Source organism: Oncorhynchus clarkii, chromosome 2 (genome assembly GCF_045791955.1).
Source record: "Oncorhynchus clarkii lewisi isolate Uvic-CL-2024 chromosome 2, UVic_Ocla_1.0, whole genome shotgun sequence".
Taxonomy (NCBI): domain Eukaryota; kingdom Metazoa; phylum Chordata; class Actinopteri; order Salmoniformes; family Salmonidae; genus Oncorhynchus; species Oncorhynchus clarkii.
Window position 1 is genome coordinate 20,075,419 of NC_092148.1, and position 18,279 is coordinate 20,093,697.

An 18,279-nucleotide genomic window follows, 5' to 3' on the forward strand; every position below is an offset into this window, starting at 1 on the left:
ATGCCACTCTTCTACCTTAATTCATCAATCCCTTCCTTGGTTGTTGTTCATTCAGAGGGTGTGACACTGACCCTCACCCCTGACCAGGGCACTACTCTCAACATCAGCCAGAGTTCAGAGCGCAGCAGGGGGTCAAAGTGTACGGTATGCACCGGTACAGGCTTGAAGAAGTCCTGCTCCAGGGCTGGAAGTGATTATGTGGTGCTGCTGACAGACCCCAAAGCTGCTGTGAACATGGTGTTCACCTGCACCAAACCAGAGGAAGTCTTTACTGTGGAGGTGGTCAGGGAAATAGGTAAGAACTCTCTATGAGATATATAATGGTGGTAGTTCCATGGTATTTAGAGTGTCCATAGTGTCCTTAGAGTGTCTATAGCTTGTCCACATGGTACAGAAATACAGTGTCATTACAGTATAGGCACATTGTGCACTGTAGTTATATTGCTATTACATAGTGCTTACAAGTGGGATAACTGTGTGCATTTTCATAATACATAGTCCATATGTGACTGTGTGTGTGATCATACCTGTGTGTGCGTCTCTGTATTGACTTCCTCTAACTCCTACCCTCCTTCCATCAGATTGTACCACAAAGTCCTGTAATGGAGACATCACCCCCAGTGAGTCTAGAACCGGAACGCTTCCACTCCAGAACTTCAACCGTACCTTTATCTGGAACCTGAAGGCCCCGGTTCCACGGGCGTTCCATTTGGACTTCACCCAGATGGGGATGAGACAGATCCTGCCCTCTGAGAGATGTCCAGACCAGCACACATATACCCTGCTAGCCCTCCAGAGGACAGGGGAGGCTGCCATCGGGACGTACTGCAGGAACGGCAGCGTCTCTGGGGCTCAGGTCTTGAACCAGGGCAGGTTCTCTCTGGAGGTCACTGGAGGACGGGAACTGAACCCCACCATGTTCAACGTGTCTGTTGGAGAGGAAATCAAATGTGAGTTGGTCAGACAGTGGTTTCAGATAACTGACACACAATCACATTGTTTTCATTAATATAAATGGATGACTTATGTCTGTATGTTTTTAGTCATGGCCACAGACATGATTTAATGGACCTGGTTAACATTGTATTTTCTGACACTTCATCAACATATCATTGTCCCTCAGCACTTGCTGTCCTCAAAGTGACTTTACCGGAAGGGACGTCGTCTTTGGAGTTGCTCTCTCCAAACTACCCGAATAGTTTCCCTGACGATGACCTGATGGAGTGGAAGTTTGTGGTCCCTCCCAAACACAACGCTACGGTTGTCTTCCTGGGTCAGACCCAGCCGCAGTGCCTGAAGAAGGAGCCGGCTGTGGAGTATCACCACGGTAACGGACGGTTCGCGGTGGTGAAGAAGCTGTCGGACCCCCAGCCGGCCCAACGTCGGGACTCCTTCTCCCTGATCCTAAGGAACTGTGAGATGAACAGGATCGGGGACGGCTCCACTGGTCTCTCCCTCCACTTCAAGGTTTCAGCCAAGAGGAGGAGTCTTCCAGGTCACTACAGGACACTGTGTACAATAAACTAGATGGCTTTAGAAAACCTTTTCCAAAACCCTCCTTGATTATCCCCAGCAATTTGACTGACTTTATCTTTTCCATTACCAGCATGCCTGATTCAACTGGTCAACTACATCAAGCTCTTGATAACTTGAATCCAGTGTGCTGGTACTGGAATAGGGAAGTGGAATGGCTAGGTGTTCTCCAGGAAAGGTTTGGAAAACACAGCTTTAGTAAAAAAGGAGAGGATGAATCATGTGTGAGTTTGTGGAAAGCCCTGCTCTTTCCCTCTCAATTCCTAAAACGTATGAACACAGAAGGCAATATTTTCCATTCCAGCCATTACATTGAGGCAATCCTCCTATAGCTCCTCCCACTGAGACTCAACTGAAGTCATGGTACCTACAGTGCATTCGGAAAGTATTCAGACCCCTTCACTTTTGCCACATTTTATTACGTTACAGGCTTATTCTAAAATGGATTAAATCGTTTTTTTCCCCCTCATCTATCAACACACAATACCTCATAATGACAAAGCAAAAACAGGTTTAGGCGATTACAGCCTCGAGTCTTCTTGCTGATCCTCTCAAGTTCTGTCAGGTTGGATGGGGAGCGTCGCTGAACAGCTATTTTCAGGTCTCTCCAGAGATGTTCGATCAGGTTCAAGTCCGGGCTCTGGCTAGGCCACTCAAGGATGTTCAGAGACTTGCTCCGTTCATCTTTCCCTCAATCTTTACTAGTCTCGCAGTCCCTGCCACTGAAAAACATCCCCACAGTATGAGGCTTCCACCACCATGCTTCACCTTAGGGATGGTATTGGCCAGGTGATGAGCGGTGCCTGGTTTCCTCCAGATGTGATGCTTGGCATTCAAGCCAAAGAGTTCAATCTTGGTTTCATCAGACCAGAGAATCTTGTTTCTCATGGTCTGAGAGTCCTTTAGGTGCCTTTTGTCAAACTCCAAGCGGGCTGTCATGTGCCTTTTACTGAGGAGTGGCATCCGTCTGGCCACTCTACCATAAAGGCCTGATTGTTGGAGTGCTGCAGAGATGGTTGTCTTTCTGGAAGGTTCTCCCATCTCCACAGAGAAACTCTGGAGCTCTGTCAGAGTGACCATCGGGTTCTTGGTCACCCACCTGACCAAGGCCCTTCCACCCCGATTGCTCAGTTTGGCTGGGCGGCCAGCTTTAGAAAGAGTCTTGGTGATTTGGTCTTTGCTCTGACATGCACCGTCAACTGTGAGACCTTATATAGACAGGTGTGTGGCTTTCCAAATCATGTCCAATCAATAGAATTTACTACAGCTGGACTCCAATCAAGTTGTAGAAACATCTCAAGGATGATCAATGGAAACAGTATGCACCTGAGCTCAGTTTCGAGTCTCATCGCAAAGGGTCTGAATACTTATGTAAATAAGGTATTTTTTTCTAAAATGTTTAAATGTACAAACCTGTTTTTGCTTCATCATTATGGGCTATTGTTTGTAGATTGATGAGGAACAAATGTATTGCATCCATTTTAGAATAAGGCTGTAACTTAACAACATTTGGAAAAGATGAAGGGGTCTGAATACTTTCCGAATGCACTGTATATTAGCATTTTTTGCTCATCTTGTCCAAATTATCATAAAGTATCAAAGGGATGGGTGACCATCCTTTTAAGGCCAATTGTTGTGTAGTGTCACATGTATTTAGATAATGTAGTAGTAGTGGTAATAGCTACTGTAGTTGTACAGATCCAACATATTACAATTCATTATAATAACATGGAGCTTTTAGATCAGCGGTAATTTGACAAACCACTCTGTCTTGTGGTTAATGTTTACAACCACAAAAGGGATTACTGTAGCTTTAATATACAGTTGAAGTCAGAAGTTTACATACACTTAGGTTGGAGTCATTAAAACTAGTTTTTCAACCACTCCACAAATTTCTTGTTAACAAACTATACATCTACTTTGTGCATGACACAAGTAATTTTTACAACAATTGTTTACAGATTATTTCACTTATAATTCACTGTATCACAATTCCAGTGGGTCAGAAGTTTACATACACTAATTTGACTGGGCCTTTAAACAGCTTGGAAAATTCCAGAAAATGATGTAATGGCTTTAGAAGCTTCTGAAAGGCTTATTAACATACTTTGAGTCAATTGGACATGTACCTGTGGATGTTTTCAAGGCCAACATTCAAACTCAGTGCCTTTTTGCTTGACATCATCGGAAAATCAAAAGAAATCAGACAAGACCTCAGAAAACAGAAAACAAATTGTAGACCTCCACAAGTCTGGTTCATCCTTGGGAGCAATTTCCAAATGCCTGAAGGTACCACGTTCATCTGTACAAACAATAGTACGCAAATATAAACACCATGGGACCACGCAGCCGTCATACAGCTCAGGAAGGAGACGCATTCTGTCTCCTAGAGATTAATGTACTTTGGTGCGAAAAGTGCAAATCAATCCCAGAACAACAGCAAAGGACCTTGTGAAGATGCTGGAGGAAAGAGGTACAAAAGTATCTATATCCACAGTAAAACCAGTCCAATATCGACATAACCTGATATGCCGCTCAGCAAGGAAGAAGCCACTGCTCCAAAACTGCCATAAAAAAAGCCAGACTACGGTTTGCAACTGCATATGGGGACAAAGATTGTACTTTTTGGAGAAATGTCCTCTGATCTGATGAAACAAAAATGGAACTGTTTGGTCATAATGACCATAGTTATGTTTGGAGGGAAAAGGGGGAGGCTTGCAAGCCGAAGAACACCATCCCAACCGTGAAGCACGGGGGTGGCAGCATCATGTTGTGGGGATGCTTTGCTGCAGGAGGGACTGGTGCAATTCACAAAATAGATGGCATCCTGAGGAAGGAAAATTATGTGGATATATTAAAGCAACATCTCAAGACATCAGTCAGGAAGTTAATGCTTGGTCACAAATGGGTCTTCCAAATGGACATTGATCCCAAGCATACTTCCAAAGTTGTGGCAAAATGGCTTAAGACATCAAAGTCAAGGTATTGAAGTGGCCATAACAAACCCAGACCTCAATCCCATAGAACATTTGTGGGCAGAACTGAAAAAGCGTGTGTGAACAATGAGGCCTACAAACCTGACCCAGTTACACCAGCTCTGTCAGGAGGAATGGGCCAAAATTCACCCAACTTCTTGTGGGAAGCTTGTGGAAGGCCACCCGAAATGTTTAAAGGCAGTGCTACCAAATACTAATTGAGTGTATGTAAACTTCTGAAATAAATCATTCTCTCTGCTATTATTCTGACATTTCACATTCTTAAAATAAAGTGGTGATCCTAACTGACCTAAAACAGGGAATATTTACTAGGATTAAATGTCAGGAATTGTGAAAAACTGAGTTTAATGTATTTGGCTAAGGTGTATGTAAACTTCCGACTTCAACTGTATACAGCTTTTAACATTGCAGATACCACTGGGGCAGACTTTTGGTATTCTTCTTCCTAAATGTGAAATCCTTGTATTAATTTTGCTGCGTGCCTGCATGAGTTATAGTAAGTTAGTCAGTGGAAGTGGATGTGCAGCTACATGTATATGATTTCTTACTGTGACATACTTTGCAGTGTTGTGCAACGTGGACCTGAGGAAAGAGCGGGGGCTTTCCCTCCATATTGAGAAGACTAACCTCATGTCTGACTGTGAGCTGAAGCTGAACTCTGTCATCCAGAAGAAAATCACTGTTCCCTCAGGGAAGATCTCTCAGCTATCCTTCCAGGACTGCCCATGTCAGGAGCTGCTACTGACCGCCATCAGAATCATAGGTAACTAAGGCCTAACTAGTAACCCTGCTCTGCTCTAAGTTATATAACCATAAGCATTATTATTAACACTATGTTGCTCGCCCAGTCACTAACTTCTCATTGTGTTGGTCTGGCTTGACGTCATAGAAGAATAACATGATATACCGTTCAACATGTGTGTGAGTGTGGCCTTAAGCCCTAACTAAACAATCACTGCAATTCAATGCTACATTTTTGGCTTCCCTTACACTTTAAACAATATCTGGAGTGTGGTAATTAGGATGAACAAATACTTTGTCCTTCTTGAGATCCTAAGGCACCACAAACTCATGGTATATATTCAACTTTATTTTGGTTTGTATCCTTTACCTCCTCTCCATTTCTCAGAGTGCCGTCAGTGGAGGGGCTGCCAAGCAGCAGCAGCCCCTGTCCCTCTGATGGTGCCCGTCCTGGAGAGGTGTCTTCCCGCCCCCCTGGGCAGTGTCACCTGGATCCTCCGTCCCCCTCAGCATGGCACGGTAGAGCTCCTGCCCACTACTGGTAACCTGAGGCAGTCCCTGCCAGAACAACCCTGCAACGGCTCTGTCACTCTCACCGTGGCCGAGGACGATGACGGCACCACCGTGGGTCAGTTCTGCCCTCAGGGAGCCATACACAAAGTCCAGGTCCACACCAACGTGTCCATCACAGCTTCAGCCTCGACCATGGGAGGGAAAGAGAGGTGGCCATTCTCACATCCTTTACTCAACATCTCCTTCACCAGGGAGATTGCAGGTAACATGTTTTAATTAAAGGTTTAACTGTGTTATTGTGAAGTGGAAACGTCTAGGAGCAACAACAGCTCAGCGGTAGGCCACACAAGCTTACAGAATGGAACCACAAGAGTGCTGAAGCACGTAGCACGTAAAAAAAATGGACTGTCCTCGGTTGCAACACTCACTACCGAGTGAGTTCCAAACTGCCTCTGGAAGCAACGTCAGCACAAGAACAGTTTGTAGGGAGCTTCATGAAATGGGTTTCCATGGCCGAACAGTTGCACACAAGCCTAAGATCACCATGCGCAATGCCAAGCGTCGGCTAGTGGTGTAAAGTGGTGTAAAGCTCACTTCCATTGGACTCTGGAGCAGGGGAAGGCGTTCTCTGGAGTGATGAATCACGCTTCACCATCTGGCAGTCCAATGTTTTGTTTTTTTTATGGTTCGGGCTAGGCCCCTTAGTTCCAGTGAAGGGAAATCTTAACGCTTCAGCATACAATGGCATTCTAGAGGATTCTGTGCTTCCAAATTTGTGGCAAAGTTTCAGCATGACAATGCCCCATGCACAAAGCGAGGTCCAAACAGAAATGGTTTGTCGAGATCGGTGTGGAAGAACTTGACTAGCCTGCACAGAACCCTGACCTCAACTCCATCGAACATGTTTGGGGTGAATTGGAACGCAGACTGCGAGCCAGGCGTAATCGCCCAACATCAGTGCCCAACCTCACTAATACTCTTGTGGCTGAATGGCAGCAAGTCCCTGCAGCAATGTTCCAACATCTAGTGGAAAGCCTTCCCAGAAGAGTGGAGGCTGTTATAGCAACAAAGGGGGGACCAACTCCATATTAATGCCCGTTATTTTGGGATGAGATGTTTGGCGAGCGGGTGTCCACATACTTTTGGCCATGAAGTTACAACTTTAATTAATTGGTTTACATAAAAGTAGTACTATAACTGCACATATGTTATTATCCCCCTGATGTACACACAGAGAGATACATCTTCACGGTATACCCAATGACAGGAGTACCAACTCTCCTGGCCACCCCTAGTTGGCCTGTGGGAATGAAGTCCTACTCCACTGTGTCCTGGATCGTCAATGTCCCCTCCAAGCTGGAAGCCCACCTCATGTTCGACAACATCAGCCAGCCCAAGTGCAGCAACCGCCACACGGGCATCAGGTACAACTAGAATAGAATGGGGTACCCCTCTGAGATGTCCTCTCTATGTTTCTTCATTCTAGGGAGTTTTTCTTGGCCACTGTGGTCTTGCTTCTTCCTTGCTTGGTCTTGGGGTCCAGGCCGGATTACTGTAAAGCACTTTATGATGTGCTGTAAATAAATACATTTGATTTGATCAGGGTGCAGATCCTGGGCTCCCTGGAGGAGATGTACAGCCGGCGGGAGGACGAGGAGGCAGGCAGGAAGATCACTGTCTCAGAGAGCTTCTACCTCAACATGTCCAACTGTATGCCTGAGAGAGGAGACTTTAGCATGCTCACACAGATCACACTGCACAAGGATAAGAGTGAGTGACCGACCATGTGGAGCAGTCATCATGATAAGCAATGTTGTTCTATCTCCTCTCACTCCCTTCTTCCTCTGGCCCTCTCCATAGGTTGTTTGTTTAAAGTGAATTTGAAATTGCAGTGAAAATCTAACGCTCCATGTTTCTCAGCATTTCTCTATACCATTCGAATATTTTGTTCATTCTGGTCTTACTACACTGAGTATACCAAACATTAGGAACACCTTCCTAATATTGAGTTGCACTCCCCCCATTTTGCCCTCAGAACAAACAGAATTCATTGGAGCTTGGACTCACTCATGAGGTAGGATTAGGCAGCTGCCTATGGCGGCAGATTGACGAGGGTGGCATTTTCTGAGGTAAACTGACAATTTTCTCAGCTAAACTGACCAAAAAATGAAAGTTTTTCTCAACCAGTGGCATATGGCCTTTTTTTTTACGTGAGCGGTGATGCCACCCTTTGATAAGCAGTGCCCACTTTGTCAAAGGCAAGGGCGCAAAATATTCTGCTCTGCACCAACATTCAGTCAAAAAAATTATCTAACATGAGTCATGTAGCAGATATAGGCTATGGTAGAAAGAGTATGTGGCCTTTTCTGTAGCCTACAGACTGGAGATAAAATGTATGATAATGTAATGAGACAGACACTTTTTACATCATACAGGTTTCTCCCATTAAATAGCCTAACCTAAATGGAGCTCAATCAAATAAAAAATGTGTTGTCGTGTTAACATATCCTAAAAACAGGATAGGTCAAAGTTAAATGGACAATATGGAATGGACAATCACAACTGTTTTCCAGGAGTTTCACCCCATTGTCGTGATCAGTGGTTTCAATTTTGTATCTCTCCATTTTTGACAAGCTGATCATAGCAAAAAAGTACTTTTGCATTTCACGCTGTGCAAATAGGCTCACGATAACTCCTGTAAAGTTGGTAGCTGATATTCAGAGCTTAAATAGTCAAACTGATTAGTCACAGGAATCCGTACTAATTAAGCGACCTGTTTGACAAACAGTAGGCCTACCTAGCACATGGATGGGCATTCATAAAATTCCATTGGGGGCCACATGGTAGGCTACACCCCAGTAAGCACAAGCCGAAGTCTTTTGGAAGTCTTTTTTGTGTGTTTTACAAACGTTAGGCGTACCACATTGTTGGGCATTCATAGAATTCAATTTCAGGCTACACCTCAGCGAGCACGGAAGCATGGACCAACTCCTTTTGGGTGTCATTTTTTGGTGCAGTCCGGATCGGCCTTGATTTACAAATCCATGGACATTGATTTTTGGTCCAATATAGACCAAATCTGTTAGAAATGTTTTCTTGCTTACTGGGAGTATTGCAGTTTTGGTCTCGCCTAGGGTGTGTGGTGGAATTATTCTAATCAACAGACTTTTAGATTTCTTCAAAACAATTTAACATTATTATTTAATTAGTGCAGTAATGGAGTTGGTCAGTAACCACCCTGGAGGTGATCCCTGAGAACTCAACCAGCAGGACAAAGTCACAGCATTTTATAGCAAAGTCCATCCTCCTGGATGTTCATGACAAATCACAGATGAGAGAATTTATACAAAGGTACATTGTGCTCTCATGCAACAGACATCACAATTACATCGCAACAGGTTTCTGTCTCAAGGTCGTTTACTGCTTGTTTATACAGAAATACTACTGTAACATAATCATTTGAGGGAATGACCTAGTGTCTAAGTTCAGTGTTCCATCTGCCATATGGGAGAGAAAAAGGAGATAGGGTCTCCCTGGCACCGACAGACAGGCACACAGACAGTAATCATGGGATGGAATGTTGTCTTATCACCAAGCCATCGTAAATCTACTGTCAGCGTTAAAATCTCAGCGACTCCTCTCAGACACATAGACATAGAGTTCTAAGAACACTATTCTGTTGCCTATTAGATATAACAGACAGTGTGAATGTACTAATATACATTCTAATATAAAAGTAATGTGATTAACATAATGTTGTAATTCTACGACAGGTGGCAGAACGGCAAGGACCGGCCCTGGTTGAGTCAAATTGGCTGGATGTCCTTTGGGTGGTAGACCATTCTTGATAACCATGGGAAATTGTTGAGCTTGAAAAACCCAGCAGCATTGCAGTTCTTGACACAAACTGATGTGCCTGGCACCTACTATACCCTGTTCTTGCCCAAGGCTTAAAAATCCTTCTTTAACCTGTCTTGTCGCCTTCATCTACACTGATTGAAGTGGATTTAACAAGTGACATCAATAAGGGATCACAGCTGTCACCAGAATTCACCTGGTCAGTCTGTGTCATGGAAAGAATGTCCCTAATGTTTTGTATATTAAGTGTTATCAGCCTCCGGATTTGAAACATTATTATGTTAGTGAGTGGGTTGATAATGGGATATCAGTGAATATTGACCTGTGTGTGTGTTCCTGTTCCTAAGACCTGCTTCTGACCAGCATTCTGAGTGCGGTGGCAGCTCTGCTGGTTCTCATGGTGGTTGTGTTGGCTGTGGTTTGTGTGGTGATCAAGTAAGTGAGCTACCTTTTCTCTAGTGCTTCATGATAAATGTTGGGATGGTTTCTCAGACAGATTCATCTCCAAGAAGAAAAAGTAGCAGGAGCGTATTCCAAAACAACCACAAGTGCTCTTGCAGAGGAATGGTAATACAAAAGTTATAACCACAACTAAGTGCTAAGGACATCCTGATGAAGGCCTATGCCAATACGCATTGGTGTATTTTAGTGTTTTAGCCCATGTTGAAGGTTTTTTAACTTTCAAAGTGTCTGGCCTTTGATTTCTTTATGCCACTTAGCACATATGTGGTTATAATTTTTCCTATTCAACTAGAGATTAATATCCATTGAAAGTGCTTTTTAGTCCAGGATTAGGCTTAATCTGTCTGAGAAACCGTCCTTTTGAGTACATATGGCAACTATGCATTAGAAGCCGACTCGTGACACTCTCCATTCAATAGTTTATTTGATATATAAAAAAAAAAAATGCATTTCAGTATACACAGACCTTCAGCAGACGTGCATGGGCCTCACTCAGGCCTCCTTTACTAGGATATGGAACTGGAGCATTTTATCAGTCATTTCTTCAGCAAAAACTGCGGTAGTGTTCTAATCAAGTTTGATTACGACAATATAGGCTACGCCTCCCTCACGTTCACATTGTTTTTACAACTTCAAAAATAAAAAAAGTCTGCTTAGAAAAGGCATAATATGGACAGGCTCAGGCTGCGGGTCATAGGCCCAGGTCGGGGCAGTCTTCAAGAGTCCTGATATGCAATGTCAGACCCTGGCGAGTTTCAAAACGTTTCTTACACAAGACAGCGATCCAGTTTCAGTTTGTGATTGCTCTTCCAGCAAAATCTCCTCATCCTCTGTGAAACATACCACAGATGTAACAAGAACGTGATCCTGTACTTGCAACATGAAAATGTAGATGTTCTTTCAAACTTTCTACAGACTCAAAGGTTCTTCCGCAGATACCACACCGAGATAGCTGTGCATGTCTATGGGCACGAATCACTAGATCACTAGTGATAAGGTTTTGCACATATTCTACAATGACGAACAGCATTACTGGAGATAGGGGATTTCAGATGTGACAACAGACATGGAAGCTTGGTCCAGCTTTAGTCTGTGTTCTCTTTGACTTGAGTGGAGGTCCTTCACTCTCCATCCGATCAACACTTTCACCGCTCTCACTCTGAGTTTCAGACCAGTCTGAATTGACTGCAGAGGGGGGCTGAGAGTCACTGAAGAACTCCGTTTTAATCTGTTCAATTTGCGTTGTGGTGCTGGGTAGCTCATCCCTCTCTGTGTTTTCTTCACGTTGGGTTAAAATTTGGTAAAAATGTGAGGACTGATTTGGGTTCTGATTATAGTCACATTTTACTCTTGCAGTAGATATGAAGGCTTCTGTATCAGCAGAATCATCCGTATCATCAGTATCATAATCCATCGCTTGAAGCTGCTCTCGTCCCTGACTGATGACCCATAGGTCCTCCTGTTCCACTTTAATCTGGGAAGGGTCCTCCTGCCCCAGACCGGGACTACAATCCTGCTTGCAGTGCTGCTGCTCAAGGGGAACCTCCTCTTCAGAGATGGAGAGAGTGAGCTGCTGGAGGTCTGTGGGAAAAAGAGCATGACATACTTAGCTAGTACATTGGCTAGTACATTCAAATGCTGAGATGCTGGCTTACAAGAAATGTGTTCTAGCCAGATACATGTAACTTTTGAGCTACACAGTAACCACATTTCCAGACAGTTTTATGCAAGTCATACCATATATATATTTAAAAAAAACACGATAGCTGTGATGGAAACTGGAAGTTTCGGTACAGTTGTATAAATGCCTACAGATAATATGTTCGTTTGACAGTGTGATCTTTTTGTTTTGGTAAAATAAATTATGCGATTTTAGAATGAAAAACGCATGAAAATCTGTCGCCAATTGGATGAAAATTTAGTGATGACTCAAATGTAATTTACCAACATGCATTAGGTATCTGTATAAAATGATGGTTGTTACGGGCTTAGCTAATAAGTAACGCACCTTCAAGTCTCTGTAACCTTATTTCTGGTTTAAGAACAACATCCAGCAGCCTCTGTAGCCGTGCATTCTCTTCTTCCGAACGGGACACTTTTTCCTTGTACTCTGCTATCGTTCGGTCTTTCTCCTCTTTTGAACGGCAAAATTCTTGCTGGTACTCTGCTATCGTTGTTTCAACTGCCCCGAATAGCTCATCGACAGCCTCTTTTAATCGCATGTTAAGCAACATTCTCAATGATTTTATGTTAGGCAACATTTTGTAGTTAACTAGCTGAGTAGCTGCTAGCAAGTGTTTTTCCTGTTCCACATTCTCTTTTTCGAAACATATTTTTACACCATCACCACCTGCTGGAGTGGAGTGCAACAGTGACGGTGGACTGTTGTGGAGATACATTTTTTTATTTAACCTGTGTTTAACAAGGCTATGTGTATTTTACTTGTACTTTAGCTTGTCTATATTAATATAGCTACACTCCGAGGTATTTTCAATTTCGAAAAATGGTAATAAGGGATTACTTGTTTGACATTGTAGTCATACAAGTGCCGCCAGTAAAATGTGTTTTTTGTTTATTTGCCTTGTTTTTAACTTGTTTTTTTTAAACATATTTTGTACATTATGTTGCAGCTACTGTCTCTTACAACCAAAAATAACTTCTGGACATCAGGACTGCGATTACTCACCACGGACTGGCAGAATCCTTTTTTTCCTTTAACGAGTCTGACGCGAACGATATACTGCTTTCTCGGGAACAGGTCCAGATCCCCGTGATTTGCGTGAAGAGGAGGCGGAGAAAAAGGGGCCGGAGGACAGGCTGTCTTCTGAGAATTTGTAGGTGATCGAATAAACCCCCACTTCCTTCCATTCTGATAGCAAACGTGCAATCTTTGGACAATAAAATGGATGACCTACTCGGAAAATTAAACTACAAATGGGACATTCAAAACTGTATTATCATGGAGTCATGACTGAATGACGACACTATCAAAATACACCTGGCTGGTTATACGCGGCACCGGCAGGGTAGAACTGCGGAGTCTGGTACGATAAGGGGCGGCGAAATATGTATTTTTGTAAATAACAGCTGGTGCGTGATTACTCCGGAAGTCTAGAGCTATTGCTCGCCTGAGGTAGAGTGTCTCATGATAGACCACACTATCTACCTAGAGAGTTTTCATCTGTATTTTTTGTAGCTGTTTACATAGCACCACAGTCAGAGGCTGGCACTAAGACAGCATTGAATGAGCTGTATTCCGGCATAAGCAAACAAGAAAACGCTCACCCAGAGGTGGCGCTCCTAGTAGCTAGGGAAACTTAAATCCATTTTACCAAATTTCTATCAGCATGTTAAATGTTTACAACCAGAGGGGAAAAAAACTCTGGACCACCTTTACTCCACACACAGAGACTGATCATGGCTCACATCAACACCATTATCCCAGAAACCCTAGACCCACTCCAATTTGCATACCGCCCCAACAAATCCACAGGTGATGCAATCTCTATTGCACTCAACACCACCCTTTCCCACCTGGACAAAAGGAACACCTATGTGAGAATGCTATTCATAGACTACAGCTCAGCGTTCAACACCATAGTGCCCTCAAAGTTCATCACTAAGCTAAGGACCCTGGGACTAAACACCTCCCTCTGCAACTGGATCCTGGATACTCCCTGTTCACTCATGACTGCACGGCCAGCCACGACTCCAACACCATCATTAAGTTTGCAGATGACAACAGTTGTAGACCTGATTAACGACAACGATGAGACAGCCTATAGGGAGGAGGTCAGAGACCTGGGGTGGTGCCAGGACAACAACCTCTCCGTCAACATGATCAAGACAAAGGAGATGATTTTAGACTACAGGAAAAAGAGTACCGAGCAAGCCCCCATTTTCATCGAAGGGGCTGCAGTGGAGCAGGTTGAGAGCTTCAAGTTCCTTGGTGTCCACATCACCAACAAACTAACATGGTCAAAGCACACCAAGACAGTCGTGAATAGGGCACGACAAAACCTATTCCCAGTCAGGAAACGGAAAAGATTTGTCATGGGTCCTCAGATCCTCGAAAGGTTCTACAGCTGCACCATCAAGAGCATCCTGGCTGGTTGCATCACTGCCTGGTATGGCAACTGCTCGGCTTCCGACTGCAAGGCACTACAGAGGGTAGTACGAACGGCCCAGTACATCACCGGGGCCAAGCTTCCTGCCATCCAGGACCTCTATACCAGGCAGTGTCAGAGGAAAGCTCTAAAATTGTCAAAGACTCCTGCCACCCTAGTCATAGACTGTTCTTTCTGCTACTGCACGGCAAGCTATACCCGGGGCACCAAGTCTAGTTCCAAGAGGCTTCGAAACAGCTTCTACCCCCAAGCCATAAGACTCCTGAACACCTAATCAAATGGCTACCCAGACTATTTGCATTGCCTCCCCTCTCCTCTCCCCCTCTTTTACACCACTGCTACTCTCTGTTGTTATCATCTATGCATAGTCACTTTAATAACTCTACCTTCATGTAAATATTACCTCAACCGGTGCCCCCGCACATTGACTCTGTACCGGTAACCCCCTGTATATAGTCTCGCTATTGTTATTTTACTGCTGCTCTTTAATTACTTGTTACTTTTATTTCTTATTCTTATCCGTATTTTGTTAAACTGCATTGTCGGTTAGAGGCTCATAAGTAAGCATTTAACTGTAAGGTTGTATTCTGTTGTATTCGGCGCATGTGACTAATAAAATTTGATTTGATGTGTCATGCTAAGTGCACACATACATAGGTTCTTTATATAATTCTGGGATTTAATAAGTGTGACTATTTAAGACAACATAATTTGCTCTCTATACAGTAGCCTACCTTGTGTGTGTTAATGTGTTTTGATCTCCCTCCTGTTGAATAGGAAGAAGAAAAGGCAGCTGTCTCACCAAGTGTCCACCTACAACCCCAACGGTACCAGCTTCCTGCCAGGGCACAACGGGAGTTTCCCCAAATCACGAAAAGACAACGAGTCCCACATCTACGCCTCGATCGAGGACACACTTGTATACAGCCATCTCCTGCGAGATGGGGCAGAGATGGGTGTCTATGGAGACCCGGCTGTGGATGTGTACCAGAGCTTTACTGGGCCCACAGAGACTAAGCCCCACTCTCTGGGGACAGTCTCTGAACATCCAGAGGTGGGCATCTACCAGCCTTTTGTGCCCCCATCCCATTTTGCCCCACCCGTCCCCAATAGACCCTTAAGTCAAGCCCAGCAGCCTATGGTGGACAATGAGCTGTACGGCTCCAGAAGCAATGGTGACACCCCTGCACAGTCTCAACCGAACAATATGAACACAGAGCAGGCTCCAACGGTGGAGCCAGAGGCTCATGACTGAAAGGGAGTGGACTGTAGGTTGGGGGTATATGCCAAGAACAGTACCATATCCCTTCTATTCATAGCATGCACAGTACCAGTCAAAAGTTTGGACACACCTACTCAATCAAAGGTTTTTCTTTATTTTTACTATTTTCTACATTGTATAATAATAGTGAAGACATTAACTATGAAATAACACATATATAATCATGTAGTAACCAAAAAAGTGTTAAACAAATCAAAATATATTTAATATTTGAGATTCTTCAAAGTAGCCACCCTTTGCCTTGATGAAAGCTTTGCACACTCTTGTCATTCTCTCAACCAGTTTCACCTGGAATTAATATAAATTAACAGGTGTGCCTTGTTAAAAGTTAATTTGTGGTATGAATTTTCTTAATGCATTTGAGACAATCAGTTGTGTTATGACAAGGTAGGGGTGGTATACAGAAGATATCCCTATTTGGTAAAGACCAAGTCCATATTATGGCAAGAAAAGCTCAAATAAGCGATGAGAAATGACAGTCCATCATTACTTTAAAACACGAAGGTCAGTCAATCCAGGAACATTTCAATAACTTTGAAAGTTTTTTCAAGTGCAGTTGCAAAAACCATCAAGTGCTAGGATGAAACTGGTTCTCATGAGGACCGCCACAGGAAAGGAAGACCCAGAGTTAACTCTGCTGCAGAGGATCAGAAATCGGTAATTAACTGCACCTCAGATTGCAGCCCAAATAAATAGAGTTCAAGTAACAGACACATCTCAATATCAACTGTTCAGAGGAGACTGCGTGAATCAGGCCTTCATGGTCTAATTGTTGCAAAGAAACCACTACTACAGGACACCAATAAAAATAAGAGACTTGCTTGGGCCAAGAAACAAGCGCAAGGGACATTAGGCCGGTGGAAATCTGTCCATTGGTTTGATGAGTACAAATTTGAGATTTTTGGTTCCAACTGCCGTGTCTTTGTTAGATGCAGAGTAGGTGAATGGATTATCTCTGCATGTGTTGTTCCCACCATGAAGCACAGAGGAGGTGTGATGGGGTGCATTACTGTTGACACTGTCAGTGATTTATTTAGAATTCAAGGCACACTTAACCAGTATGGCTACCACAGAATTCTGCAGCGATACGCCATCCTATCTGGTTTGCGCTTAGTGGGACAATCATTTGTTTTTCAACAGGACAATGACCCAAATCACACCTCCAGGCTATGTAAGGGCTATTTGACCAAGAAGGAGAGTATGTGCTGCATCAGATGACCTGGCCTCCATAATCACCTGACCTCAACCCAGTTAAGATGGTTTGGCATGAGTTGGACCGCAGAGTGAAGGAAAAGCAGCCAACAAGTGCTCAGCATATGTGGGAACTCCTTCAAGACTGTTGGAAAAGCTTTCCTCATGAAGCTGGTTGAGAGAATTCCTAGCGTGTGCAAGGCTGTCATCAAGGCAAAGGGTGGCTGCATTGAAGAATTTAAAATCTAAAATATATTTTGATTTGTTTAACACGTTTTTGGTAACTACATGATTCCATATGTATTATTTCATAGTTTTGATGTCTTCACTATTATTCTACAATGTAGAAAATAGTACAAATAAAGAAAAACACTTGAATGAGTAGGTGTGTCCAAATGTATGTGATTCACTGTAATTTCTTAGAATGTATTGTGTGTCAAAGAAGCCCACATTGTTTGATAGTTGGTAATGTCATGTGTTTTGGCTTTGGGCACCTTTTCACTGCATAGTGAAAGTGTAACTTTCTATGTGAGCATTACCCATGCTAAGTTTTTATGTCCCAAATGTTTGCTTTCAATTTATTTGAAGGGTATGTACAGAATGTTGATTTTCACTCAATGTTGTAATTTTTAAAATGTAGTTTGAACAATAAGGACCAGTTTCATTGATGTAGAAATCCTAGTCTTGGACTAAAAAGCAATTAGTTTCAATTGATTGCTCCATTGAGCATCCTTTTTTTAAGGAATATGTTTAATCTGGGTCCTGGAAACCGACCCTCAACTTTTAAATAATCTTACTTTTGAGTTAATGATAATAGAGATGAACATACTATGTGTATTTGTATATTTCATTAAGTTTACAGTGAATGTGTAGGAAGATAAAATGTAAAGGTAAAAATGGATTATGTCAAAATCCTATTTTTTGCGCACATACACACACACTTAAATCATAGTTTATTCGTCATATGCACAGGATACAGCGTAAACGGTGAAATAAAATGCTTACATGCAAGCTTCCTCAACATTGCAGAAATAATAAAATGAGCGGTAAAACTAACGCAGTCCTGATAAAGGAATTTATGTGTGTGTGTGTGTGAGGGGGGGGGGGGGGGGGGGGGGGTTATAAAATGACTGTTTTTGCATTTCTGACTTCAGAGCTCTCTGAATAAAGAATTAACCTTTTGCAGAATCTGAGACTTTGCCTAATTATTATTAAACCCAGGGTCTTACAAACCTCTGGGAATTGGTCAAAGTTATGAAATAGTTGAGTCATCATCATTGGAATTGAAAATTCTCGTAACAAGTCCAAAATACTATGTCAATAATAAAAAAAGAAGGTAATACAAAAATACTGTGAATATACTACTGTATGTCAGTGTACTGTTATATACAAGTAAGTAGTAAGTGAATAGTGACTAGTTAGGAGCAAGGTAGAGTGGTAAATAATAAATAGGTATGTGTGTTGTGCATGTGTGTGAGAGGGAGAGGGAAGTGGGAATGCAGAGATTCTGTGCAAATAGTCTTAAGGTGCAGGTGGGGCCTCCCGGGTGTCGCAGTGGTCTAGGGCACTGCATCGC

General features: G+C 43.1%; 1 protein-coding gene across 1 annotated transcript; it reads left to right on the forward strand.

Annotated features, from left to right (window-relative positions):
* On the forward strand, positions 1-15,525 carry LOC139376887 (CUB domain-containing protein 1-like). Its single transcript, XM_071119874.1, has 9 exons — positions 1-295; positions 582-950; positions 1,124-1,495; positions 5,095-5,292; positions 5,659-6,045; positions 7,018-7,207; positions 7,387-7,553; positions 9,989-10,076; positions 15,008-15,525. Exons 1-9 carry the CDS (start codon positions 1-3, stop codon positions 15,483-15,485), a joined length of 2,544 nt encoding a protein of 847 aa, XP_070975975.1. The 3' UTR covers positions 15,486-15,525.
* The last annotated feature ends 2,754 nt before the right edge of the window (positions 15,526-18,279 follow it).